Here is a 27,119-nt window from a genome sequence, read left to right on the forward strand (position 1 = left end):
TCATTTTCTTTCTATGCTGTAAACAATAAAAAGAAATGAGGATGAGTTTGTTGTCCTCTGTCTATATAATTCATTTTTGTTTTGAGAATCCTTCAAGTCCTGTAAATTCTGTAATAATTATTTTTCTTATTTAGAATTATGGGTAGGCATTCTAAATTAAAGTCTGAAAGAATAAAGAAAGCTCTGGTTTACATTTTTGAAGTTCTGGATCTAACATGGAACATCACTATATGGTTTATAAGAGAGGTAACAAAATAACAAAACAAGAAACAGACAAATACAAACCAGACACAGTCTAACAAAATGATAGCTATTTTAATATTAATTATAATTTTCAGGGAGAATCATTTGAAAAAACAAGTTCTACTTTTCAAATGGAGACATTCATTAAAATTGTGTAACTTTCTTGAATTGCATGTTGCTAATAAAAAAATACAGCAGAATTAAAAATGTAAAATCAGTTGGGAAATCAAAAATAAATTTATACTCACAATTAATCACAAATTAACAAAACCATTACAGAACATATAATTGAAGTTAGGGGGATTTTTAATAAACATAATAGCTATGCTAGTTCAAATATTTTAAGTTATGACTGGTGAGATTCAACACTTTCTCTAAATTTTTTTTAAGATTTATTTTTATTTATTTGAGCATACAAGAAGTGGGGTGCAGTCCCGGGGAGGGGGAGATGTGAGATGATACACCAGAGACATAGTCGGGAGCAGAACAGGTGGATTGACTGAAACACATTGCTGAGGGAAGTAGCAGGCCAGATAGGAGAGGTCTGCTGTACCATGTGGGTCAGCTCTCTGGCTGGGGATCGAACTCATGTCATGGTGGCTGGTGATGTTAGATAATGCTGAGACTTTAACCCTTGCACCTTCAGGGAGGCCCTTTTTCTCTACATTTTGGAAAATATAAATCCACTTCAGTTTATTAAGATGGATTCTCAGAGTAAGCCAATGTGATACGTACTGAACGCCTTCTCCATTATGTTGAAGTGTTAAAACTTTCCTAAGTCTGTCTAAATAATAAACACCAAATATCTGTCACCACCCCAGGAAACTCAGTTTCTCTAAAGACAACTGTTCTATTGGAAGAGGCTACAAGAAAAAGAAGAAAATAGATCAAGTCAGTAGGTGACTCCTCTATTCCCAGGTGGTTGATTTCAATAGACAACATCTGCTAAATCTTAACTCAAACAACAGTGACCATGTGGGCAGGAGTGCACAGAACATGAGATGTCTCCCAGAAGTATCTTCACCTTTTCCCTTCTCCTCATTCAAAACCTGTAACTGTCACTGTTCATTTAAGAGATGTATGATAAAACTTCCAGAACTTTCTTTTATTTGCCCTTACACTTAAATGTTAGTTTTGTTACTGAAATAATTCTAATTTTCAGGCCTCCCTGGTGGCGCAGGCAGTTGAGCGCAGCACTGTGAAGCTGTCCGTCCGCAGCCTCTGCAGTGCTGGTTGGATCCTGGCCCACAAGGGTCCCACATGGCACAGCAGACCTCTCCTGCCGCGCCCGCTACTCCCCTCAGCAGTGTATTTCATCAACTGGCTGTTATGTTTCCTGCTCTGTCTCTGGTGAATCCTCTCACCCTCCCGTATATCTGGCCTGTACCCCGGTTCTTGTATAAATAAAATAAATCTTAAAAAAATAATTCTAATTTTCATTCAGGAATGTAAAGATCACATTCAATTGTTTTCCAGCAATGAATGTTGAATGAAAAGATGTATGATGGAATCTGATTCCTTTTGTAAAAAACACATTTTCTGGACTCTGGAAGCAGATTTTTGTTTGTTTCACCTTGTGTGGCATGAAGAAATATAAACCTGGGAATAATTTGAAATGGAAAGAAAATGTCTTTTGAGCACACTTTGTGTCTGTCACTGTGTAGTTGTGTTATTATATCCCTCTTACTTTGTGAGCCCTAAGTGCTGTGGTAGGAGGAAGAATTTTCTTGGTTTTATTTCTAAATCAAGTTAACTGTGAGTTGAACATTAAGATGACCATCGGATATAATATTATATGGAAAGATGATTCCCTTTCTGAATAATGTGATTTCAGCCTTTGGTAGATGGCAGGAGAGAGCTACTCTAAGCATTTTATGTAAAGACAATTTGGGCGTTTCTATCACTCTGTAGCTCAGCCCAGTTCAAAGTTCTTTGATTGGTCTTCATTAATTTCACTTTCAAAATAACTAGAAGAGCTGGAGGCTGGCTTCCTAGTTAGACCTGTTCTTGGGGGCTCATTCAGTGCCAGTGCCTCTCGGCAGCCCTGTTTGCCCCCCTTCTTATGAACATTTTGCCATCCAGGGATGGATAAACCTGCTGCTCCCAGACCCTGAGCCAAGCACCTCTTGGATGCTGACCACGAGATCAACTGGAGGTTGTGTCTCCAGCAGGAACTTATACGTGTACCAAAGAGACCAGGAGTTTCCAGAAAATCCCCTCTCCTGGCTCAGACTGGGTGGTAAGAGAATGAAATGTGTGCTCATCTGCATGTGTCTGTGGGACAAGTGGGTTCTGAACAAAAGAAGGATGTGAGCTCTGGGTCTCCTAGTGGGCAAACTACCTTCCCTTTTGGGAGTTAAGCCACAAGAGTTGTGGTCTAACAAGATAACTTGATAAATAACTGCATAAATGAATAAATGAATGAATTAATGCAAGAAAGGGGAAAATAGACTGTGAGGTGTGGACTAATTTTGTATGTGTGTTCATTTCTCAGCATTGAACTCAGTGCTTTCAGTTTCATGAGAGCCCCAATGAGAAGGCAAATATTTAGATAATATAGAGCCCATGGACACAGGAGAATGGTTTGCAGTTTTCTACACTTGCTGAGGTCTAGTAGTTGGTTTTCAGAAAGAAGAGGGAAGGAAAACCCACGGGGAGTGAGTGGGAATTGGTGATGTTCGTTTGTCTTAAAGGCTGTGAGAGAAAATGTTCAAAAAACTGTGTATGAAAGTAAGTCTTTGAACAGGGGATTTTTTTCTGAGCCTCTTCACTTTGCTGGCTTTCTTTCTCACTGCCTTCGCCTACAGAGTAGCTCCTTGTCAGAGTGAACATTTTCTGCGTTCGGAGTTTCACTTTCTGCTTTGAAGATGGCGGCTTTTCCTGGTATCTCTCCAGCTGGTTTTCTCGTCCTCCTTCTTTTCCAGGTGTGTACCTGGAGCTCAGCAGGTGAGTGTTCTCCCTCATGTTATTATTTTTTATTATTAATTTTGCCCTGTTTTCAATAGATCTTCTCATATAAAAAACACAGTTGAGGGCCTCCCCTGGTGGCGCAGACGATTGAGCACAGAGCTGTGAAGCTATCTCAGCCTCTGCAGCACCAGTTAGATTCCTGATGGTGGGCCTCCCTGGTGGCACTGTGGGTTGAGCGCAGTGCTGTGAAGCTCTCCATAGCCTCTGCAGCACTGGTTCGATACCCAGCCAGCCAGGGAGATTCCCATATGGCATGGCAGACCTCTGCTGCCTGGCCCGTGGCTCCCCTCAGCAGTGTATTTCAGTCCTTCTGCCTGTTCTGCTCCCCACTCTGTCTTTGGTGAATTCTCTCACCCTGCTGTGGCTCTGGCCTATACCCCAGTGCTTGTATAAATAAATAAAAAAAAAATCTAAAAAAAAAAAAAAAGATTCCGGCTGGCCAGGGAGATACCCACATGGCGCAGCAGACCGCTCCTGTCTCGCCCACTGCTCCTCTCAGCAGTGTATTTCTGTCAATCTTCCTGTTCTGTTACCTGCTCTGTCTCTGGTGAATCCTCTCACCCTCCCACACATCTGACCTGTACTCCAGTTCTTGTACGCATGAATAAATAAATCTTTAAAAAATACAGTTGATCAGGCATCAAGCAACTCTACCACATCCCAAAAAGGTTTCATATTCTGGAGAAACTGATTGTTGAGGGCAAGAAGTTTGAGGTGTCAGATCCCCTTCTTATCAATATCCCTTTCTCCTTTGAGAAGACAATATAAAAGTCATTGCTGCAGTATTTCTTTGAATTTATTGAGTATGGGTGGTTTAAACTGTTAAAATATTATTTGTGGTGTTCACAATGCCGAGAAAACTTAATTCAGTAAAAAGAATGTAGACATATATCCCTGAACTATCTCTGGTGATGATGTTGGGCAAATCACATATTCTTTCTGGGACATGAGTCCTTCCTTCATGAAAAAGAGGACCTTTCAGGATGAAGTTTTCAGACTTTGGTTTATAGAGAAACTCTATGAGCTCACAACAGTGACATGTTTTGTTACCATGTCTTTAATTTGAAGCCAGTTACACAATTTTATTTATTTATTTATTTATTTTTTTAATAGAGGCATGCTTTATTTATTTGTTTGCTGGTTTGCTTGTTTGTTTTGTTTATACATGCACTGGGTACAGTCAGAAGCGCGGGAGGGCGAGAGAATTCACCAGAGCCAGAGCGGGGAGCAGAGCAGGCAGAAGGACCGAAGTACACTGCTGAGGGGAGCAGCGGGCGGCAGGAGAGGTCTGCGCGCCATGTGGGACCCTCCTCTGGTGGCCGGGGAGCAGCTGGGGATCGAACCGGCGCCGCAGAGGCCGCGGGCAGCTTCGCAACCCAGCGCTCAACCGCTGCGCCACCGGGGAGGCCCCAGTTACACAATTTTAATATCGAAACATTTAATTTCCATACATGTTGACTCAGCAAGTCTACAAAAATTTGTCGTCAAGAGAAGCTCTCTCCTATATGTATCCATCCATATATATATGTGGATATACGTGTGTGTATATATATGTGTATATATATAATATATGTGCGTGTCATATATAATGTTCATTGCAAGACTATTTATAGTAGCAATAAATTTTAATCAATATAAATATTCACTGATATAGGATAAGTTTAAACATGATGGTATAGTCAGTCAAGCAGAGCTGATTATATGACTGTATGATATTCTTTATTGTATATTTAATTAAAAAACTTACAAATTCTACTTTTCACTTTGGGATAAAATGCATTTAATCCTCCCCTTGCCCCAGCCACACCAAACACACAGTTATTTAAAATCCAGGTTAGAAATGTCTACTTACAGTCTTTGGAGAAGAGAACTGGGCACAAAGGGATAATTGAGGAGAAAAACACCTTCCATTCCCCTCCAAACCCCAAAAGAATAACTGCTTACTAAATTACTTCTCCATATAATTCTCAGTAAATCTCTTTTACATAGGTTTTATGTAACATATCTACAAATAGTATTTGTAAATGCATAGCTTGAAGGCATAATGCTCAGTGAAATAAGTTGGAAGGAGAAAAATAAGAACCACATGGTGTCACTAATATGTGGAATTCACTAATAAACCAGGAGTCAGATACAGACAAACTTAAAAACTAACCTTTGACAGCTGACTACAGAACTGAAGTGCCAGAGGGGTGGGCAGGGGTAAGAGCAAAGAGGGAAGGAAGCCCTATGAACTATTGTGGTGGATTATGGGTGAGTTGGTGGTTGAGGCACTATGGTGATAATACCTGATGAGAGTATCCAGATATTTACTCAATTAAAAATAAAAAAGAAAGGAAGAAAATAAAAACCAAAAAATAAAGATCTTTTGAAAAATGCAAAACCATTTATAGGTGTTGCTTCTGGGGAATACAGCTGAAGAAGTTATATATATATATATATATAAATATACATACATATTATATATAAAAATAAAATAATGATTACATATTATTTTAAAAGTAATATACTGTAACTTTTTTGGGAAATAATACAAATAAGGAAGAAATATGAGAAATATGTTTGGGTCCTTAAATAAAAATAATACATGTGTCTTCCATTTCACCACCCCTCGCTGATTCCCGTAATCTGTCTGACTTTCTTGCAGTGTCACAGTTTTCTGTGAAGGGACCATCCCAGCCTGTCAGAGCCCTGCTGGGGGCAGACGCCACTCTGCCCTGTAGTCTGGTCCCTGAGCAGAGCGCAGTCAACATGCATATCCGGTGGTACCGAACCCAGCTCTCCCCCGCTGTGCTCGTATACAAGGACAGGCAGGAGCAAGACGGGGAGCAAATGCTGGAGTACCGCGACAGGACCAAGCTGTTGGGGACCTCTATCGACAAAGGGGATGCGTCCCTACTGATCCAGCAGGTCCGGGCCTCTGATGATGGCCAGTACCGGTGTCAATTTAAGGATGGTTCCATGTCCGAAGAGACGACCGTGCAGCTGCAAGTTATAGGTATGTCAGTTTGGCACAATCTGTCATGATGTCAAGTGAGGAGAAAGGTCAGTACATCTGCATTTTATTCTGACATTTCTTGTGATCCTCTATGGATACACTGCTGCTTTACTTTGTGGAGTGTAAATTTCCTACATGTACAGTAAGGAAAAGGCTACATATTCTATTTGTTTTTAAACACCAACAGGGCAATGTCCTTGAATATATTTTGATTTCCTTAAAGACCTTGTAGCTTATTGATTAATGTTAATTCAGATAGGTATCAGCACATTAAATTATAACTTTCACCCAATCAGGAGAGAAAAAAAAAACTAATAGAATTAAATTCCTTTTTATAAGTTTAGTTTTCTCTCTTCTCTCAGATTGACATAAAAGTTCTCTTAGTCCAAGTGTAGGGAAAAGATATTAAGGTGATTTCAAAACGGAATCACTGTTTAACTAATGTTGATTAAGAGCAGTTTTCTGACTTCTGAGCTTCAGTTCATCCACCAATCTTGTGAAGGGGAGTACAAACTCCAGTTTCAGGGACTCCTGAGCCCTGGGGACCAAAGGTCTAAGGCACATGCTTTCTCTTCTCAGGTTTGGGATCTACCCCTCAAGTTTACATGACGGGGCCTGAGGAAAATGGGATTCGAGTCCTATGTTCCTCAAGTGGCTGGTTCCCAAAACCCAGTGTGCGTTGGATTAACAAGGCTGGAGGGGAGCTGAAGTCTCTCCCTGAGTCTTTCACTGAAGATGACAAAGGGCTTTTCCACGTGGAGTCATCTGTCATTGTCACAGACAGCTCAATGAACAATGTGACCTGCTCCATCCAGAATCCCCTCTCTGGCCAGCAGATAGCATCAGCCATCATCCTCCCAGGTCAGTGAGGTCCAGACCTCAAGGCAGAGTTGGAGGTGTAGTAAGGGCAGGAGTGTGGGGAGAAGAAGGGAGACTTGGAAAGAGCAGGGCTTCTTTCAGGCCAGTCCTCACCATGTCTCCACGTCCCCTGTCAGAACCCTTCTTCCCCAGGATGTGTCCATGGAAGGCAGCCACGCTTGGGACAGTCCCTGTGCTGCTGCTTCTCCTCGCGGGGGTCAGCTACACTGGCTGGAGAAAACATCAAGCCAAAGAGAGAGCAATAATTAGAAAGAAGAAGGAATTGGATGAGAGAGATCAGATGAAGATTGAAAAGGAAGCGGCCCTTCAAACCAGATGTAAATTGGGACAACGGGGCAAAACAGAGGTTCATGGAAAAGTTGGGAATACAGGTTGTATAGTGTAGATGCTGAAATTGAAAGTTGCCAAAGGACTCCTAGGAAAACATGGGGTCAAGAATTCCACAGAACTGGGAGTCTTGTGGAAGGAGAACCAAGTGTCTGTGTGCGCATGCATGGGGGTAGATGAGGGAGGGAAAGTGATTTGTGGACAGTGGTCATGATTTCTCAAAGTGGGGACCCTAAGACCACACTATGCTCTTTCAGACATCTGTACCCCAACCTGTGCTGCTGTTTCTCTGTGTGGAAATGTCTTTTCATGTCTTTTATGTGCTCATCAAGAATAGGCTGCAAAACACCTAAGAAATCATATACTCCCATGACACTTGGGCACTCCTTTCTCTGTGGCCCCGCAGCACCCCTATGTAACTCTCAGCACTCAACATTTTAGATTTGACACACACGTGTGCTGGACTTTCTCATCTACTTCACTGTGGGACACAGAAGTTCTCACTGAATTTAACTACTGAAAACTCAGGGGAAGTGTAATCCCAGTTTGATGATTTTATGTCTCCTTTTTACAGGGAAACTCAAGGAAGAGCTTGGTAAGTCTTACTCCTCTCATTCTTTGTGTAGAATATGTTCCCTTTCCTCATCTGTCCTAAATCCCTCACTGCATGTTGTTTCTTTCAGCTCGGCGAAAGAGATTATATGATTTAGGTAAGAGACTTTTCTGCGTTTCCCATACCACTTGATGGCCTGACACCCAACGCTTTCTTGGTTCCTTTATTTAGAGGAAAAATCAGAAAAATTTAATGGTGATCGATGGAAGAAAGATAAGTGGGAGGGGAGGAATGTGGGCCCCAGATTAATGTCTTACTTATCTTACCTGGATTTGTTATGTTTCAGATTGGAAGAAGGCACTGATATACCCTGGTAAGAAACTCTTTTCTCTGGCCTGGATATTGCCATGTACCCCTGGTATTCTGAGCATAATTGGTGTGCGCGCGCACACGTTCTCTTGCAAATTGCGAAGATTTAGTTAGTACTAATCTCTAGTCTGTTCTATATGTACTTAGAGGCTCAAAAAATCAAAGATTTTTCAGGTCTCAGGATAAAGAAAAAATAAGTTGCTAACTGGTAAATTCTACAACATGGCCAAGATAAGGCTCAACACAAGTTGTTATCCCATCCACTGTGAAGAAGGAAGGGAAAGAACTCAGAGTGATTTTGAATTTGAGAAGAATAAAAAATATCCTATTATAGCAATATTTCTATATTGCAAATAAGTTCTAAGAAATATATATTGTGTTATATTTTATATTTAAAAATGTATGAACTATGATTTTACTTGTATTCAAGATAAAGTAAGTGAAGTTCAATATTCAGGGATATAAATTTGTTTGAAAAACTTTGAAAAATAATTTTTCAAAATATTTTAATATCATTTGTAAAAATAAATATATATTTTTTTTTATTTTATTTTTTTTTTATAGAGGCATGCTTTATTTATTTGTTTGCTGGTTTGTTTGTTTGTTTGGTTTATACATGCACTGGGTACAGTCAGAAGCGTGGGAGGGTGAGAGAATTCACCAGAGCCAGAGCGGGGAGCAGAGCAGGCAGAAGGACCGAAGTACACTGCTGAGGGGAGCAGCGGGCGGCAGGAAAGGTCTGCGCGCCATGTGGGACCCTCCTCTGGTGGCTGGGGAGCAGCCGGGGATCGAACCGGCGCCGCAGAGGCCGCGGGCAGCCTCGCAACCCAGCGCTCAACCGCTGCGCCACCGGGGAGGCCCTGTAAAAATAAATATAACTCGGTAGAGGGAGAAATTACTATCTTTGTACCTTCTAATATTTGTGTTTATATATTGTGTGGGTTTATAAGTGTGTGTTTGTATGTGTGTAATATACTGTGGACCTCAAAAACATACTAGGTCATTCCTTGAACATAAACTTGTGCAATTTCTATATGTCAGCCATTGTGCAGGAAATTGGTGGCATAAACTCTTACATCTGCCCTATGGCAATTAAAGTCCAGTGGCAATTGCACACAACTTGATAAGTGCTTTGATAAGAGGAGGACAGAGGAGCCCTTCCCTAGGGTCAAAGTTTTTGCATAAGCAGTTTCCTCTGTTCTATTTAAGAATTATGGCTATCCTTATCTTCCTATTGTCAAAGTGAATTCAGTGAGATTCACTGAGAATATTCATCTTGAAATAAAATCACAAGTCCTATCATAAGATAAGTGGCCCCAGGCAGAAACAGTGGAGATGAGGAACAGAGATTCCATGAGGAATCTATCTGTAGGGAAAAATATTTTAAAAAATCTGATTATAAAGGTCAAAATGATAGGGTCAGTTTAAAAGCCTTACTCATAAGCTTAAATTCTACTCTAAGAAGGTTATTGACTGGAAAACCCAAAGTAAAACAAAATGAAAGGCCATTCTGTCGCTGCCATCCTCATTCAGGAAGCCCATAAAGGTCTTAAGGGTAGATCCAGGTGTCGTCCGAACCCAGCTCAGGCTGGACAACCTTGTTCGCCCAGAACTGGGTTGAACTAGGGATAATTCATAATCTGAGACAGAGCCCAGGAAGCACACCAGGCGTCCTGTAGTTTTTAGAATTTAAGGGCCTAAGACGAGGGAGTGAGGGTAGCTGGACCAAGCTATGAGCCAGGGAAGCGGACATTTTGCCTCCTTTTCACTCCCTGCTTCTATCTCAGACTCACTTTATGTCATTCTCTTTCAGACTGGAGAAAGGAGCATTTCAAGTCCGGTGAGTTGTGCTTCATCTTTTTGGCTCCATTTGAACTGACCTCTGACATCCTGTTTTGTCCTTCCTGACATCAATGAAAAGACAGGCACCATTATTTTGATAAAGAAAGGGAGGAACATGGAGATCATGAAATAGTAGCTGGAATTGGAAACTGCTTTAAGATTAGCTATTTTGCTTGTGTTTCCACATCCATATATTGTTTATATATTGGTCCACATTTCTTGTCTGTGGGATTAATTTGCTTCTGAAGTAAAAATTAACATAGTCCCTTAGGTGAGGAGAACCCCCCAAATAAGTTAAAAGCAGCTCAGCTGTTCCTTTTAAATGGTTGAGCTCACACGGAGCCTGCTACTAAATGCAGATACATCTAATTTGTAGAGAATTGGGGAAAAAATACTAGTCTAAAATAAAAAATACTAGTCTCAAGCTTGGGGCTTCCTCAGGCATTCTGTGAAAGACTGATGGATAAGATAATTTGAGATACCTGGCATAGAACCCAGGTAAGAACACAACATTTTCCATCCCTGACTCCTAGCTCCACCTCAGCCAACACATTTGTCAGAAGGGGGCTTTTTTTATTTTTACTACTCCAATCACATTTGCCCATTTCTTTAAGATGTCACCTGTACAACAGTGTAGGGGGCAGAGGCAGGACATGGAGCAGGTTTTCTATGATTCTATGCAGACGGGGTAAAGGGGGAGAGAGTACTGGAGCCCTCAGTGGCTTTTGAAGGCTTTTATTGGGATTTACCAGGTACGTGGCAGATAGGGGTGCTGGGGCGCCGGGAGGCTGGCAGGCCTCCCAGCCCCCGGCAAGTCTTTATTCTGTCTGGGCTCTCCGGCATTCTCTGGTGGTCTCTGCTTCTCTGTTCTTTCTCTCTCGGCTTCTTTGTTCTGCTTCTTCTGTTCATTCTGCTTCTGCTGCTTCTGCTGGCGTCCCCGTGACTCCACCTTTAAAGGCTCAGTCTTAGTCCAGGTGAATCCTATCTCCATATGCTCACACCCTACTCCAGGTGCCCGCCATCAGACATGCATTCAGGACCACAGGGATCCATCATCTGTCCTAATGGCGGGAGGGCAGAAAAGCCTGATACTTTTACCTTAACCTACAAACAGGTTTCAGAAATGTACAAAGTTGGCTCTTTCCTTTTTTCTCTTCCAGTCAACTTGACTGTAAAAAACGACAAAGAGGAAACAACTCCCAGTAATCAAGGAGACAGCAACCTGATCACACTTAACCAGGAAGACATCACTTCAGGGAGATTTTATTGGGAGGTGGATGTTGAGGACACAGAGGAGTGGACTGTAGGCGTTTATGAGGATTCCACAAAGAGGAGTGGAGCATCTGAAGATTCACAAAAGAAGAAATTTAGAATCTTAGAGAAAAAGGGGAATAATTATAGGATTCTCTCCTATTGTCTCCAAGAGATTTCCCGCGAAGAACCTGCTGAGGTAGAAAAGATTCCAAATAAGATTATGGTTTTCTTGGATTATGAGGATAGTGACATTTCCTTCTACAACATGGCTGATGGTAACCATATCTTCTCTTTCACCAAGGATACCTTCTCTGGGTCACTCTATCCTTACTTCAAACGTAAGTCCACGGAGCTTTCCCGAAATGCATAATAGTGAATTAGCAGGAGAGCCTATATAATGAAGAGAGTAGCCCTTCTCTGTAACCCCAGGACTCCAGTCCTGACAGGTCCACTGATCATGAAACCACTTGACCCTGAGACTCCTTGAAGAGTATCCATGACCAGAGATGCTGATCATTAAGCAATATATCTTAAACAGTCTGCAAAGATGAGTCATTTTTACTTTTTGTATATGTAAATATGTCTTGCTTTATACTAGTATATATCACAAAATGATACTTTTTGTACAAGTATATATGTCTTGCTTTATACTAGTATAAATCAAAGACTTGAGTGATACTTTAAAAAAATAAACTGGGAAAATGAAGTGAAAAAAGGAAGGCATAAAATTGAAGTTGGTAATTATTTTATTATTAAATTCAATAAACCTGAAATATTCTGTCCATTTACTCTAAAAGTTTTATAATACTTTTTCTAGATTTATCTCATAAAGAACTGGTAAGATTATTTGTATCAGGCATTGGTCTTAGGACCCTATTTTAAGTATCATTATTAAGAAAACATTCAAAGGAATAAAAATTACATTAACTTCACATTTCTCAATAGCAACATTGAATAAAAGTGACAAGAATGCTATTTTCAAATGTTGAAGGAGAATAGTTAAACTGAAATTGAGAGTAAGCTAAGCAATATTTTAAGTTCAAGGGTAATTTGAGAAAAGAATAAATAAATATATATATAAATCATAATACAATTCTAAAAAATGTGAACATGATGGAAATCTGGGGAAACCAGAATAAGGTGAGAATATATTGAGGTATTAATCTTATTGAAGGTAAAGAAAAATCTTATTGCTTTGCCTAAGATATTAATAAGGAAAATTAATATTCTGTATTCGTGGGAATTCTAAGTATATTTACCAATGGATGTGAAAATTTTCCTTCTCCCGTAATCAAAACTTATATTAATAATGAAATGATTAGAGGGAGTTAATAGTACTCATGGCTTAAACATGGATGAGGAGAGAGTTTCTATCAGTGTTAGAAAACCTGCACAGAGTGAAGAAGAGTCTTGTCTCAGTGCAGGGAATAGTTAGAACTAGACTAAAAATCCATTCAATACTGATGGGCAACTCCCAAAAGTCACATTATTTATAAGTATCTTAACTTCATTCCAGAGCAAATTCAACAAAGCAAAAGTCACAATACTTTCAAAATAAAAAAAAATATCGAGCATGAAAAGAAGCAGGAAAATACAATGTATACTAGAAAATCAGTAAATTAACATTATACGGAAATTATACAGGTGTTAGAATTAACATATAAGGGACATTAAAACAGTCATAACTGTATTCCAGATACTCAGGAAGTTCACTAGAGATATTAATTAAAAAGAAAGTCCTAAATTGAACTTCAAGAGATGGAAAAAATAATGTATTAGATGAAAATTATATTATATTGAATTATCTTATCTGTTGATTCACTATTTGTTTAAACTTATTTTTATTTTCTTACATCACTGTTTTTGTAGAGTATTTGATATGATGGTGGGAGTGTGGGGACCGCACCTGTGGGGAGAAAACAGATTAGCTATTGCAGAAATAAATTGTTACTGAACTTGAAGACAGAAATGTTTCATTCAATTTGATTAATTACTATTGAAAAGGAAATACTTAAAACAATTTTTTAGTGATGAGTATCAGTGAGTTGTGGAAAACTTGAAAAGGCCTAATACAAAGGTAATTTGTGTCCTTCCTTGAAGAGAGAAGAAAATTGGACAGAAAAAGACTTGAGGAAATAAAAGCCAAAAATATGTTCTAAATTCGATCATTATTAACTTCTTATGCAATTAACTTTCTGAGTCTGATTTGGCTGCTGAAACAAAAATACCATAAACTAGAAACATAAATAATTTGTTAGAAACATAAACAATTTGCTTAGAAACATAAATAATTTGCTTAGAAACATAAATAATTTGATTAGAAGCATAAATAATTTGCTACAGTTCTGGAAGCTGAGATCAAGTAGCTTTCATTTTTGGTGTCTGGTAAGAGTCAGGTCCCTGGCTCACTGAAAACTGTCATCCTCTTGGATCCTCAAATGTGCTCACATGCAGCGCTCTGGTGTCTATCAGAGCATGAAATATGGAGGTGCACAAACCTTCAGTCTATAGTAAATTTTACTGAACCCAAAGCATAAAAATGAAGAAAATACCATGGCACATAAAAATCTCATTTCTCAAAACGAGAGATGTAAAGAAGTCAGAGTTTAAAATAGCATTCCAGGCAGAGGAACAAAGATGAGGATGGCAGCATAGTTATTGTAAACAAAAAAAAAAAATGAGAAAACACTGGGGGAACATCATAAAATACTGGAAAATATGTTGGTAAAATAGAATTTAATGCCCAGGGAAATATTTTTCAGAAACAAAGGTAAAGTAGACATTTTCCTTTATAAACAAGCAGGAAAAAAGTCATCATTAATAGACCCTTACTACAAGAATGCTAAAAGCATTAATTATAGGCAGAAGGAAAATGGCAATCAATGGAAATTTGGATCTATACAAAAAAACTGAAGGACACTGGAAATGGCATCTGCATGGATAATTATAGAGTGATTTCTTCTTATTGCTTAAAAAAAGACTCTTTTACCAAAAAATTGTATCATGTAAGGGAATTATAACAGAGGCCAAAAATTAAATATATTGTTGTAGAAATAAATTCTAGCCTTTTACCCAGGCAGAGGAAGAACAAGCGGTACTTCAGGAATGGTGAGGTCAGGAGAAGCTTTATGACTCATGCGTGAGGTCCCAGACCTGGGCAGCCCTGTAAAGTCTGAGCACCGGTTTAAAGACCAAGGGTTCCTTTTATACACAACGGTCTCCATTTCTGTTACATTGATAGCATCGTTTTTCAGCAGGCACAACCATTTGCAGCAAAGTCCCTAGACAAGGGGGCCAAGGTTAGGGGGGGAAATGCAGGCATTTGGGGATGGCCTTGGAGAGAGAGACCAGCTGGTTGGCTGGTGGACCTTGTAGATAAGAGTGCTGAGGCCCTGGCCATGAATCTTGAAAGGGAAAGAGCTGTAAGTAAGCAAACTTGTTGATTACGCCTGCATTGGCGTGTTCATTGCACCTGGGCTGTAAGTTCTCCTGGAATCTTTATTATATTCATTTGCTCAAAAATATATTTTCTCATCATTCCCCCCTTGATGCCTTTGTGAGTTATTTTTCTCATAGGGCATCACCTATAGAGCTTTTTTCAAGGGAACCCTGATCATTACCCAGTGGCCATTATGAGGTGAGAGTCACCAGAACCCTGTGGAGGATGAATCTTACTTGGTTGGCTGCTGCAGGGCCTCTTCTCTGCCATACAGATACCTCCTTGGGCAGCAGTGAACAGGTCTAGTCTTTGCTGGTCCTGGAGCATTACAGCTGCCAAGGAGTCACCTTGGCGTTGGAGGGCTAGGACTGATCTAATGAGAACATTCAAATTTGACTTGAGTCAGGCACCAGCCCTTTATGATGGATTTGAGGTTCTCACCTCAGCAGCTCTGGATGCAGTCAGCAGGCCCCTATGAGTGGGATGGTCAGGGGGACTCTCTTAACCTGGTGAGGGGATTTTAGCATTGAAAGTGTATCTCTTCTAGTTAAAACATACAACAGACAAGTTAGGCAACAAATTTAGAACAAAGCACAATTGTTTGTGTGGAGTAACACACTGATACACTCCCTCAGCACAGGCCAGGTAAGGGTTGTCTGCGGCATAGATCTTAGAAGCGTGAGTCAAAGGGTTTGTAGCATTTCCCACAGAGACACAGGACCTAGGATGAGATTTGAGGAGGAGTTAGGTGATACCTTTGGAGGGAACAAACCTGGGTTGAGTATGACTCCCTCATACTGGACAGGACCTGGCCCTAAGCAAATCCCTCAATCTAAAGCAAGAGCTGCATTTGAGAGGTTGAAAGCCATGTGTGCAGCACTGATTAGCTGGGACACAGGCGTTTGTTGGGATGGACCAGAAGAAGCCCAGGGAGGAGGGAGACCAGAGAGCTCCCTTGTTCTTTGTGGCCCTCCTGTCAGGCTGGGTACAAACCCTGGCTTCATTGCACTTACTCAGGGTTTGGGAGACAAGTCCTCACATACAGAAGAGGGGTGAGGTGCAGGCGTAGGAGGACACTGGCAAGCAGGCTCATTTTAGCAAACATTTGAAAACAATTATGTCCACACACAGTGTCAAACCGGAGGCAAGAAGGCCTCCCAATCCTAGTGGTCAAAACTCCACAGTGGCTAGGCCGACTGCAAAGACGGTAACTACAGGAACAGTGAAAATAACAAGAGGTCACACATGTAGAATGTCCTCAAGCTTCTGCTGTGTGTAGACCGACCAGCTTCCCGAATGTGGCCAGAGCAGGGCTTGATGTCTCAGGCCACCTTGATGGGTTGATTCATTTGTAGCCTCAAGTGAAGGCTACAAATCCTCTGGATCAGGGGCTGCTGTCCATCTGCTGGCTGAAGTGTCCTTTTTCTGGTTTGTAGGCACATTTCACTTCAGAGTGATGTACCCAAGGGGGTGTAACCTGAGACTTTTACAAAGGAAAAAATAAAGGGGAGATGGGCAAGAGTATGCAAAGGGGAGGGAGGTGGGCTTGGCACGGAGATGGGCGGGCACCAGCTGGCTCTGCTGTTTAACTCCCTTTTCCTTGGACATCATTCCTCACTTCGATGCCCTTGTGGGTTTCCCACAGGGCATCACATATATCAAACAAGGTGGGAATTGCAAGATACAGGAAAGGCAAACTTGTTAACTGCGTCATAATCCCCACTCTCTGTTATGACCTTCCATTTCTATGGGAGAAAGGGGTGTCGCACCTTCTGGCTGCTTCCTGCTGAATATGGGGTTGTTGTGGTGGTGGGTTTACTATGGAAGGCCTGCGCTTGCTGGTGCCACAGTTCCCGACATGATGTTAAGGCTTTGGTGGCGGGGTGGCAATAATAAAGTACACAACGTATCATAGTCATAAATGTTATAGGGATGGGTTTTTCCCTTCTTCAAGGTGATGACATTTAGGATACAGCCCTAACTGAAGAGGACTACTCACTAATATAGTTACTGAGACACAATTTTTATCTACCCTCATCCCAATTCTGTAAAATAGTAAACCAAACATAATTTTAAATAATTTTACCTATATTTGCATAAACTCACAGGGCAGAATAACCAAGCAGAATGTTGTTGGCTTTGTTGAAAACTCCACAGCCTGGAGTAAGCTTTCTAATACCCAGTCAATGCAGGCTTCATCAAAGTCACAGTCTCACCAGACTTCACCTGAGATTTCCTCTCCTCAAGGTTCCCAGGGCTTTTCCAGGGTTTTTCCAGTCCTGCCAATGGAGGCAGTTTCCTCATCTTTCATGGAGGTCTGTGGACCCCGGTAAGCAAGGTGACAGGCTCTTCTTGGCTCGCTCTTCTCAACTCAGCTCAAATTTTACTCCCAGAAGAATTTCAATCAAAACCTTGTAACAAAAAATGTTTAATTTTCTACTTTAAGGAGAAATAAAATTCCCTATTGAGATTTTGCAAAGATAGGCATTGTCCTGAGAAGTGCAAATATTGCCTACACATTTTGGGGATGAGAAAAGAGAAAAGCAAATGTTCCAGTTTGCTCATAAAAAAGATGCAAATTGCCACGTTAAGATGATAGCCCAGTTTAAAGACAAGTTTTCTAGAGATAACAAAACAAAACAAAATATTAAAGACCAATATTTTTTTAAAAAGTCATTAAATATTATACAAATCCTCCTCAGTGTAGTTCTCCTGTGTATTGTTTTGATCTTCTATTGGTAATTTTTAAAAATCCAATTTTTTTTAAGGTTGGTGGGTGTTCTCAGTTCCAAAACATATCTATATTGTCAGATTCTTTTTGTGAGTTTTCTGAAGACAAAGCTCAGCAAGTAAACTTTAGAAATAACAAAAACTTGAAAATGGTTTAAAGCAAAAGACAAGGATGTTTGCTCAATTTTGTGACATGCACACACATATATTTCAGAATAACCAGAATCGTCCAATGATATTATACTGGAACATACTAGGTTTTAAAAGTCTCATATATAGAACACTTTAATCAATTTTTATATATGCTGAAAAGGTGCAATCTTTTCTTTTCTCAATGACAAATTTTTTTCTATGAAGTTTTAACATCTCTCTATTGGTCTAATGCATTTTAGCATTTTCCTACAGGGAAAAATAATTTATTAAGATTCCTAAGACATATTAAATCATTTTTACTGATCAAAACCTTTACTATTTTTGAAACGACTTCAAGAAAAATTTTGTCACAGGCTTAATAAATATATACAGATTTTTATTAAGCAACACTAAATGACCCAGAGGGATAACTAGAGGTTTTTTTTTTTTTTTGAAAAAGTAGCTATAATTTCACAGTGCTCAACAATACTGACAAGACTATGTTTTTCAGTTAATCAGGTCTGAGAGTAAAAGAGAACCAAAATTTTAGATAAACTAGACAGTTTTTTTTTTTATTTGTCATTAAAAAACAGTAAAAGCAGTTTAAGAATACTTGAGTCTTCACTGCAAATGAAAAAGAAATTAAAGTTTGGTTTTTCATAAGTACACTACTGATAATAAACTTAAATATTTTTAAAGCAAGTCATTCTAGCACATAGCATTTTTTAAGATACTTCTCTGAGACCTTCAGACTTTCAACATTTTTTTCCTTCCTATTTTGCACCATTTTTTTCAAAGATAGCCATTTTGTTTTGACACTAAATTTTTCAAGACCTTTAACATATCTGTCTTAAATACATTTCTTAACACACCTAACTTTATTTGCATTTAGAGTTACAACATTCTAGTTTTTAATTATTAGATTGTAAGACTGTTATGGCAGAATTTCATCTTTATTTATCCCTGCAGGCCCAGAGGAGACCTTTTCCCAAAGTCTGAGACCCATGCCTCCAACCACTCCCCGCAGTAAATTAGGCAACAGAGCATCCATTGCCCCAATGCGGGCACATTCACACTGTAAAACAAGCAGGGAGCATAGAAGCATGAGACTCCCAAGAGGTCATCTGGTCACCTGGGGCACACAAGTCAGGCGCCTGGCCAGAGAAAGTCCATCAGTCACTTCCTGAAACTTTTAGTCCATACCGAGGCCTTGTCCCAACATAACTTCAGCTAATTAACAGGTCAGCCTCACATTTTTCACTTCAAGACATTGTAAGAGCTGCTATGCAATTATTCCTTTGTACTGGAAAACTCATACATAAACACATTTTATTTTTATTTTTTTTAGGTGAGATGACAACAAAGTGGTTTTCTTAAAATAAGAAGCAAAAGTACACCAAAACCTCATTAAGTCAACAAATTTTTATTATTAAACTTAGTAGATCTTTAGTTTTCTAGGAGAACTATACCACCACTTAAACAATGATAAAAGAACAGATTTAAGATAGAGATACCAACTGTAGCTTTAGTTTTTCTTAGGCTAGCACGTTCAGAATTGCGAATGAAACAGTTTCATATACTAGAGGTTTTTTGGCTGGGACAAGGGAAGAAAAAAATCAATGAAGGTGTTTACCTGGGGAACAAAACTACTTTTTTTAAGGGAAGAAATAGTGGGTTAGTCTTTTTAGAAAAGAATTTTATCAAAAGAAGTCCAGGTATAAATAAAACCACATTTATCCACATTTATCTCTGTTAACATAGACCAGGTCCATAACTCTTTTTGACTACTCCAAGGTGTTTTTTTTTTCTTCAAATAAACACATTTAAACATACAATAGAACTATTAGCTCAAAACATTATAAATTTAAGATGTGCATGCTTCAATTAAACCATTGCATTTTGAATTAATTTATGTTTACCAAAAATTTTAGATCGTGATCTCAAAATTTGGGTTCTTTTCTATTAGAATTTATATAGGTGCTATTTATCATATTTTGACACAGCAACCATCCAGAGACAAAAGATACAATGGCAAAAACACAGATATAGCAATCTCTTCCATTTAGAATTTTGGCCATTTGCACTGATTTTTAGAGATAGTTATTTTACCAATATTTCTGACAATACTGACAACAATTATTAATTTGCTCTTAAATATTTATTTTTAACTACCTCCTTCGGGTAAGAAAATGTTTCTCAAGTTATATTTGTAAAAATACCTGTAGGTTGTAAAGAAAGTAGGGCAGAAAATTGCCTATCAGTTTCCTTTTTTTTTTTTTTTTAAAGCATGGTCTTGAGGACCCTCTGTTTGCTCCAATTCCCTCCCATTGTATTCGATGCTGCAGCCAGGGAAGGGGGAGCACACAGATGCTTTCTTGGCCATCCCCCTCTCAGAGATTTTGACACGTCCAGTCAGTGTTCAGCCACATGACTTGTTGACAGAACCACAGGTAAAAACCCAGTCTATCTCTGCAGCTGCAGCTGTGGACATTTCACAAACACACCACTCTCTCTCTCTGACACACACACACACACACACACACACACACAACCATCCCTCCCTTTCTGGGAGCTCCAAGGTTCCTGACCAAAACCAAGTGAGACCCTCTAGGTCTACCTAAGAGGTGATCAGCCTCTTCTTCTACCACTCTGGGCAGGCCACATGGGAACCAGGATCCTGGGACCTACCTGATCCGATGTTGGCACCAAGTCCCGGCCTCGCTCAGCCCTTTGGAAGGCTGGCTGGGAAGGTGCCGTGGGGGCTGGGCAGGAGCAACCAAGTCAGAGACCACTGAAAGTCCTCAGTGGAGCAAGCTTCCCCTTTGTTGGTTCTCCTTCCCCTCCCCCACTCCGCATCCCCCTAAGCCAATGGCTCAAAGGGACAACGCACTTGTTGTTCCTGGTCAACACACCAAAATGTTGTAGAAATAAATTCTAGCCTGTTAGCCAGGCAGAAGAAGAACAAGCGGTACTTCAGAAATGGTAAGGTCAGGAGAAGATTTATTACTCATGCATGAGGTCCCAGACCTGGGTAACCCCATAAGGTCTGAGCACTGGTTTAAAGACCAAGGGTTCCTTTTATATACAACTGTGTCCATATCTGTTACATGAATAACATCGTTTTTCAGCAGGCACAACCATTGCTGCAAAGTCTCCAGACAAGGGGGGCAAGGCAAGGGGGGAAAGATGCAGGCATTTGGGGATGGTCTTAGAGAGAGAGACCAGCTGGTTGGCTGCCCGACCTTGTGGATAAGAGTGCTGAGGGCCTGGCCATAAATCTTGAAAAGGAAGGAGCAGTAAGTAAGCAAACTTGTTGATTATGCCTGCATTGGTGTGTTCATTGCACCTAGGCTGTAAGTTCTGCAGGGATCTTTATTATATCCATTTGCTCAGTAATACATTTTCTCATTAATATGACCTCCACAGCACAGAGACCAGGAAGGAAGACATGAAAGTATTATTGCTGTAAATATCATATTAGACATATGATATCATTTGATATATCAAATATCATTGGAATTTAGAATGTTATAAGTCAATATGAATGCTTATAAGCCACAAACAACAAAGCACAATATGCGATACAAAAGAATAAAATATTTATTTATTTAATTTTTAAGAATTACTTATGCATACAAGAGCTGGGGTGTAGAGCAGAGGTGTGGGGGGTAAGAGGATTCACCAGAGACAGAGTAGGGAGAAGAACAGGCTGATCTACCTAAATAACATTGCTGAGGGAAGCAGTGGGCAAGAAAGGAGAGGTCTGCTGCACCATGTGGGTCACCTCACTGACTGGGGATGGAACTCATGCTGCAGTGGCTGCGGATAGCTTCAGAGTGCTGAGATTTAACCCCTTGCACCACCAGGGAGAGCTGAATAAAATATTTAATAAATCAAAACACAAACAGGAAAAATGTAACAAAGTACATGCAGAACAAGTAGGAAAAAAAATGACAATTTTGAATCATATAAATAAATCTTTGGCTTCTTTGATCACAACTTCTGCTTCATTTCCCAGATTGAGATGGCATTCAGCGATTATTTCTTTTTATATGTGTTCTATGCCATTCGCCTTTTTTCTTCTCCTAATGGGATCCCCATGATATGGCTAGTATTTCTTTTCAAGTTGTCAAGTTGTCCCAAAGAATTCTTACAGTTTTCTTTTTTTTTTAAATGAAGTTTTGAAAATTCTTTGCCCTCTTTCTTGTTCTATTCTTATGTTCTCCAACATTATTTTATTGAGCTCATTAATTTCTTTTTTTGTCTCTTTTTGCTACTGTTGAGGCCTTCACTTGTATTTTTTAAAGATCTATTTATTTATGCATACCTGAACTCGGGTTTAAGCTAGAATTTTGGGGGTGGGTGAGAGGATTCATCAGAGACAGAGTGGGGAGCAGAACAGGCAGATTAACTGAAACACACTGCTGAAGGGAGCAGTGGGCAAGTCAGAGAGGTCTACTGCGCCATGTGGGTAGCTCCCTGGCTGGCCAGGGATAGAACTCATGCTGCAGTAGCTGGTGATAATGAGATAGTGCTGTCTTTAACCTCTGTGCCACCAGGAAGGCTCCTCATTTGTATTTTTAAATCAACATCAGTGTTTCTATCTTTATTTTGTTTTATGTGTGTGTGTGTGTTTGTGTGTGTATTTTACATTCCATCAGTGTCGATAGGATCGTAACCCTGAATTTCCTTCTGTCATGCTCTGCAACTCAACTAATTCAGGGCTCCTTAAATGGTGTAGGGGTAACCATCCCAGCCTGGTCATGTTCACAATTGATTTGGGCAAATGGAAAAGAATCTTGGGACCCTTGGTAGATTTGACATGCCTTTAATGCTGAAGCAGAGAACTGGGTACACAGGTACAGCAGTGGGAAAGAAGGCAGGGAGGCTGGAAGGCAGGAGTGCTAGGAGGCTGGCAACAACTGAGCCCCTCTGCCCCCCAGTCCCCATGCTCCCTTCATGTGCTCTCTTTATCACTTCTCTCTGTCTTCTCTCCTTTGTTTCTCCTATCTTAGGCCCAGATGTCTGCATTTATATATGTGCACACTGCATACTAGTTGGGCCCTTAGCCCAGTGGTCCACAATCATAGGCTCTCCCAAGTGACATGAAAAGCCCCATATTGGGCACCATATGATGTGAAAAGCCCCATGTTGGGCACCATATTGGAATACCCTACTACAGAAATTAGGCCAGAGAAAGGAGTAGAAAGAATCCAAATTGAAAAAGAAATAAAACAATCACTATTTTTCTTTATTTCAAAATTTTTTTCTTTTTTAAAATTTATTTATATATATATATTACATCATTGTTCATTTTTGTGTAGTGTATGCTTGTATGCTCCACAACCAATTCACCCATGAACCATCACCACAGTCCCTTGTGTTCACTTGTTTTGATCCCTCTTCTTCCCCCTCCCTTGCAGAAAATCTCTGATTTATGGTTGCCTGTTAATTTCATTTATGTATGTATGTATGTATGTATGCATTATTGTTATTTTTTTCCTGATCCTTTATTTGGTTCCACCATATTCCTCCTATAAGTGAAACCACCTGATACTTTTCTTTTTCCTTCTGGCTTCTTTCACTGAGCACAATCCCTTTTAGCTCCCTCCATGTTGCTGCAAAAGGCATGTGTTTATATTTTTTGATTGCTGAATAGTATTCCATTGTGTATATATACCAAATCTTCTTGTACCAGTCATTTATTGTTGGGCATTGGGTTGTTTCCATATCTTACCTATTGTAAATAGTGCTGCTTTATTGGGGTGCAGGTATCTTTTTGAATTAATGTTTTTGTGCTCCTTGGGTAGATTCCTAGCAGTGGAATTGCTGGGTCATACAGTAGCTCCATTTTTAGTAGTAAAACAATCACTATTTTAGATGACTGGATAAAATACATAGAAAAACCTATAGACTCCACAAAATCTATTAGAAAAAAAAAATCAATACAGTAATATAACAGGCTACAAAATCAATATACAAAAGCCTGTTATATTTTAATATGCAAATAAAAGTAGAATAGAAAGAAGACAAGAAAACAATCCCATTTACAATTATATCAAAAAGCATTAAATATCGGGCATCCCCAATGGCGCAGTAGTTGAGCACTGGGCTGTGAAGCTGCCAGCAGCCTCTGCAGCGCCGGTTCAATCCCCGGCTGCCGGCGAGGGTCCCACACGGTGTGCAGACCTCTCCTGCCGCACCCGCTGCTCCCCTCAGCAGTGTGCTTCATCAGTCTGCCTGTTATGTTCCTGGCTCTGGCTCTGGTGGATTCTCTCACCCTCCCGCCCTTCTGACTGTACCCAGTGCTTGTATAAATAAATAAATCTTTTTTAAAAAAAGCATTAACTATCAAGCCATAAAATCGACAAAGGATGTGAAGACCTGTGCAATGAAAGTTATAAGACATTTAAAAAGAAACAGAAGCTACATGGAAATGGAGAGATATTACCTGTTCATGGATTGGAAAAATTAACAGTTTAGATCACCATCTTACCCAAAACAATGTGTAAGTTCAATGCAATGCCTATTAAGTTTTGAACCAAATTCTTCAAGAGGAGGAAACATTTTTGAAATTTATATGGGCCCACAAAAGACCCTGAATGACCAGAGTAATTCTGACAAAAGTGAAGAATGGAGATATCACTCTTCTGTACTTCAAATTATGCAATTATAAAACTACGGTAACCCAAACTATAAGGTATTAGAATAAAAATAGACACATAGGCCAATGGAACAGAATTGAAAGCCCAGAAATAAACCCTGTATAAACAGTTTATTTACAACAAAGGAGCCAAGAGTATAAAATGAAAAAGGAAAATCTCTTCAAGTAATGGTGGTGGGAAAACTGGACAATCACACACAAAAGAATGAAACTAGACTACTATCTCCCACTACACACAAAAATTAACTTGTAATGCATTAATTACTTGGATGTCAGACCTGAAATCATAGAATAAATAGAAGAAATGGGCAAAACTGTGACATTTGCTTCAAGAATGTCTTTGGGGACTCAACAATACCAACAAGGGAATCAAAAGCAAGAATATGCAAATGGAACCACATTATACTAAAAAGCTGCAAAGCAAAGGTAGCTATCGTTAAAATAAGAAGACACGGGCCTCCCTTATGGCACAGGGGTTAAAGTCTCAGTGCTATGAAGCAACTGAAGCATGACTTAGATCCCTGGCCAGGGAGCTGACCCACATGGCACAGCAGACCTCTCCTGTCTTGCCTCCCTCAGCAGTGTGTTTCAGTGGGTCTACCTGTTCTGCTCCCTGCTCTGTCGCTGGTGAATCCTCTTACCCACCCCCTGGCCCACACTTCTGGCCTACACCCCAGTTTTTGTATGCATAAATAAATAAATCTTTAAAAAATTAAAAGAAAAAGACACATACCGAAAGGGAGAAAATACTTGCCCATCATACAACTGATAAGGGGTTAATATCCATAATTTATCAAAAATTCATTCAACTCAACAAAAGGAAAACAAATAACCCAATCAAAAATGGGCAGGCAAATTAAATAAGCATTTCTTCAAAGAAGTCATACAAATAGCCAACAGGCTCATGAAAAAATGCTCATCATCACTTACCGTCAAAGAAAAAGGAGAGTGTTCTTTTATGAACTAGTATATGACCTAAGTTTTCTACTTTTAAGTATTAGATATTTGTGATATTTAAAAATTTTAAGTGGTTTCTTTTGGCATTTGTATTCCACGCATGTTCTCTTAATGTTTTTATTCTTAAATGCTTATATTAAATAAATTTCTAATAGATTATTTTACAATATATTGTTATAATGCATTGTTTTGTAACAATGTACTATGAACTTATTTTTGTACATTTTTCTTTCTACAGAATAACCTCTGGAACATTAGAATAACCCTGTCACAGAAAAAAAATAATTCACTGCTTTTTATTATTATTATGGCCAAACAATTATTTTAAAATGCTTAATGAAATAGGACAAAGATACAGAAAACATGATTTCAGTAATTCCTGACAAATCCCAGGAATTCTAATTTCTTGATCTCAAAATTTGAAGATAATTGTATGTCAGAAACTAGAAACACCAGTTCCATGTTAGAGAAGACAGAAGTGTCACGGCAACTAAATGTAGCTGATGATTTAGAACTTGATAGTTTGCTAAAAAGGCTATAAATTATTGGAATAATTTATGGAACTTGAATGGGATCTGAAAATTTGATCATAGTGAGGTATCTTTTCTTGATTTTGATTATGTATGTATTTTCATTATGTAGAAAATATACTTGTTTGTAGGAAATACACACTAAAGTATTCAAGAGTAGTGGTCAACAATGACTCCCAAATGAGTTCAGGAAAAAAGGTTATTTGTACTTGCAAATGTTTCTATCTATCTATCTATCTATCTATCTATCTATCTATCTATCTATCTATCTATCTATCTATCTGTCATCTATAAGAGAGTGCTTGCTTGTGTGTGTGTGTGTGTGTGTGTGTGTGTGTGTGTGTGAGAGAGAGAGACAGAGAGAGAGAGAGAGAGAGAATCTCCAATTATTTATTTGTTCTTGACTGTGAAGGGTAATTTAGAGTGCACACACACACACACAATGTTTTCTCATATACAGCCATTTAATTGCTCTGAATTTATGGAAGAGACAAATTAGGGAGGATATTGTTGAGGTGTTATTCTTAGCTTCTGGAGGGGGATCTTGTGATTAGACTGTCTGTGACAGCTCCCTTAGCCTGAGATCAGGGTCCTGCTTCCTTTCCTTCCCTGCAGTTCTGCCTGTGACTCTAAATCTGCAATAACATTGGAAACTGTCTTGTTTCCTGAGTGTCCAATCAGATCCCAAAGCCTGCAGGTCAGGGCTCTTTCCTCTCTACTGTGACTGATTGGAGCGATACACCATGTCCTTTTTTATGTCTTGAGAGTAGTGGTTCTCAGCCCTGGCTGGGCAGAATGCTCATTGCTGAGATTTTAAAATATGTTTGAGCTCTACTCTCAGATATTCTTTTACATATATATATATATATTATATTATATAATATTATATATTATATTGCCAGAAGCCAGCTCCGGCAAACTGGTTGTCAGGGGTTCCTGAAGGATGGGACAGCGTTGGCGCAATTGAGAAATGAGGAGAAAGGAAATGAGAAGACACAGACACCAGACACTTTGTCCGGTGCAAGTATCTTCTGCTGAGGGCTTCAGCAGTTCTTTCTTTGCAGATTACAAGTAAACGGGGAGAATACATAAGCATATATATTAAAGCAGGAAGATAACAATCATCACATCTTTACCCAAGAACAGCCAGGGGTCTATTTGCTCTCCAGCAAAGGTTGTAACATTTTTTATTCTTTATTTTAAAGAAGGCACAGTTGCTAAACAAAAGTGTT

The 27,119-nt window shown here is 39.4% G+C and overlaps 1 protein-coding gene across 1 annotated transcript; it reads left to right on the top strand.

Moving 5' to 3' along the window:
- Nucleotides 1–3,110: 3,110 nt before the first annotated feature.
- LOC311188039 (butyrophilin-like protein 1) lies at nt 3,111–11,805 on the top strand (the record flags this gene model as incomplete). The annotated part of the gene is made up of 6 exons (XM_084259326.1): nt 3,111–3,189; nt 5,861–6,211; nt 6,791–7,072; nt 7,992–8,012; nt 10,153–10,179; nt 11,342–11,805. The coding sequence occupies 6 exons, from the start codon at nt 3,111–3,113 to the stop codon at nt 11,803–11,805; spliced, it is 1,224 nt and encodes a 407-aa protein (XP_084115452.1).
- Between the last annotated feature and the right edge of the window lie 15,314 nt (nt 11,806–27,119).

Source organism: Talpa europaea (assembly GCF_964194135.1).
Source record: "Talpa europaea genome assembly, chromosome: 2".
NCBI lineage: Eukaryota > Metazoa > Chordata > Mammalia > Eulipotyphla > Talpidae > Talpa > Talpa europaea.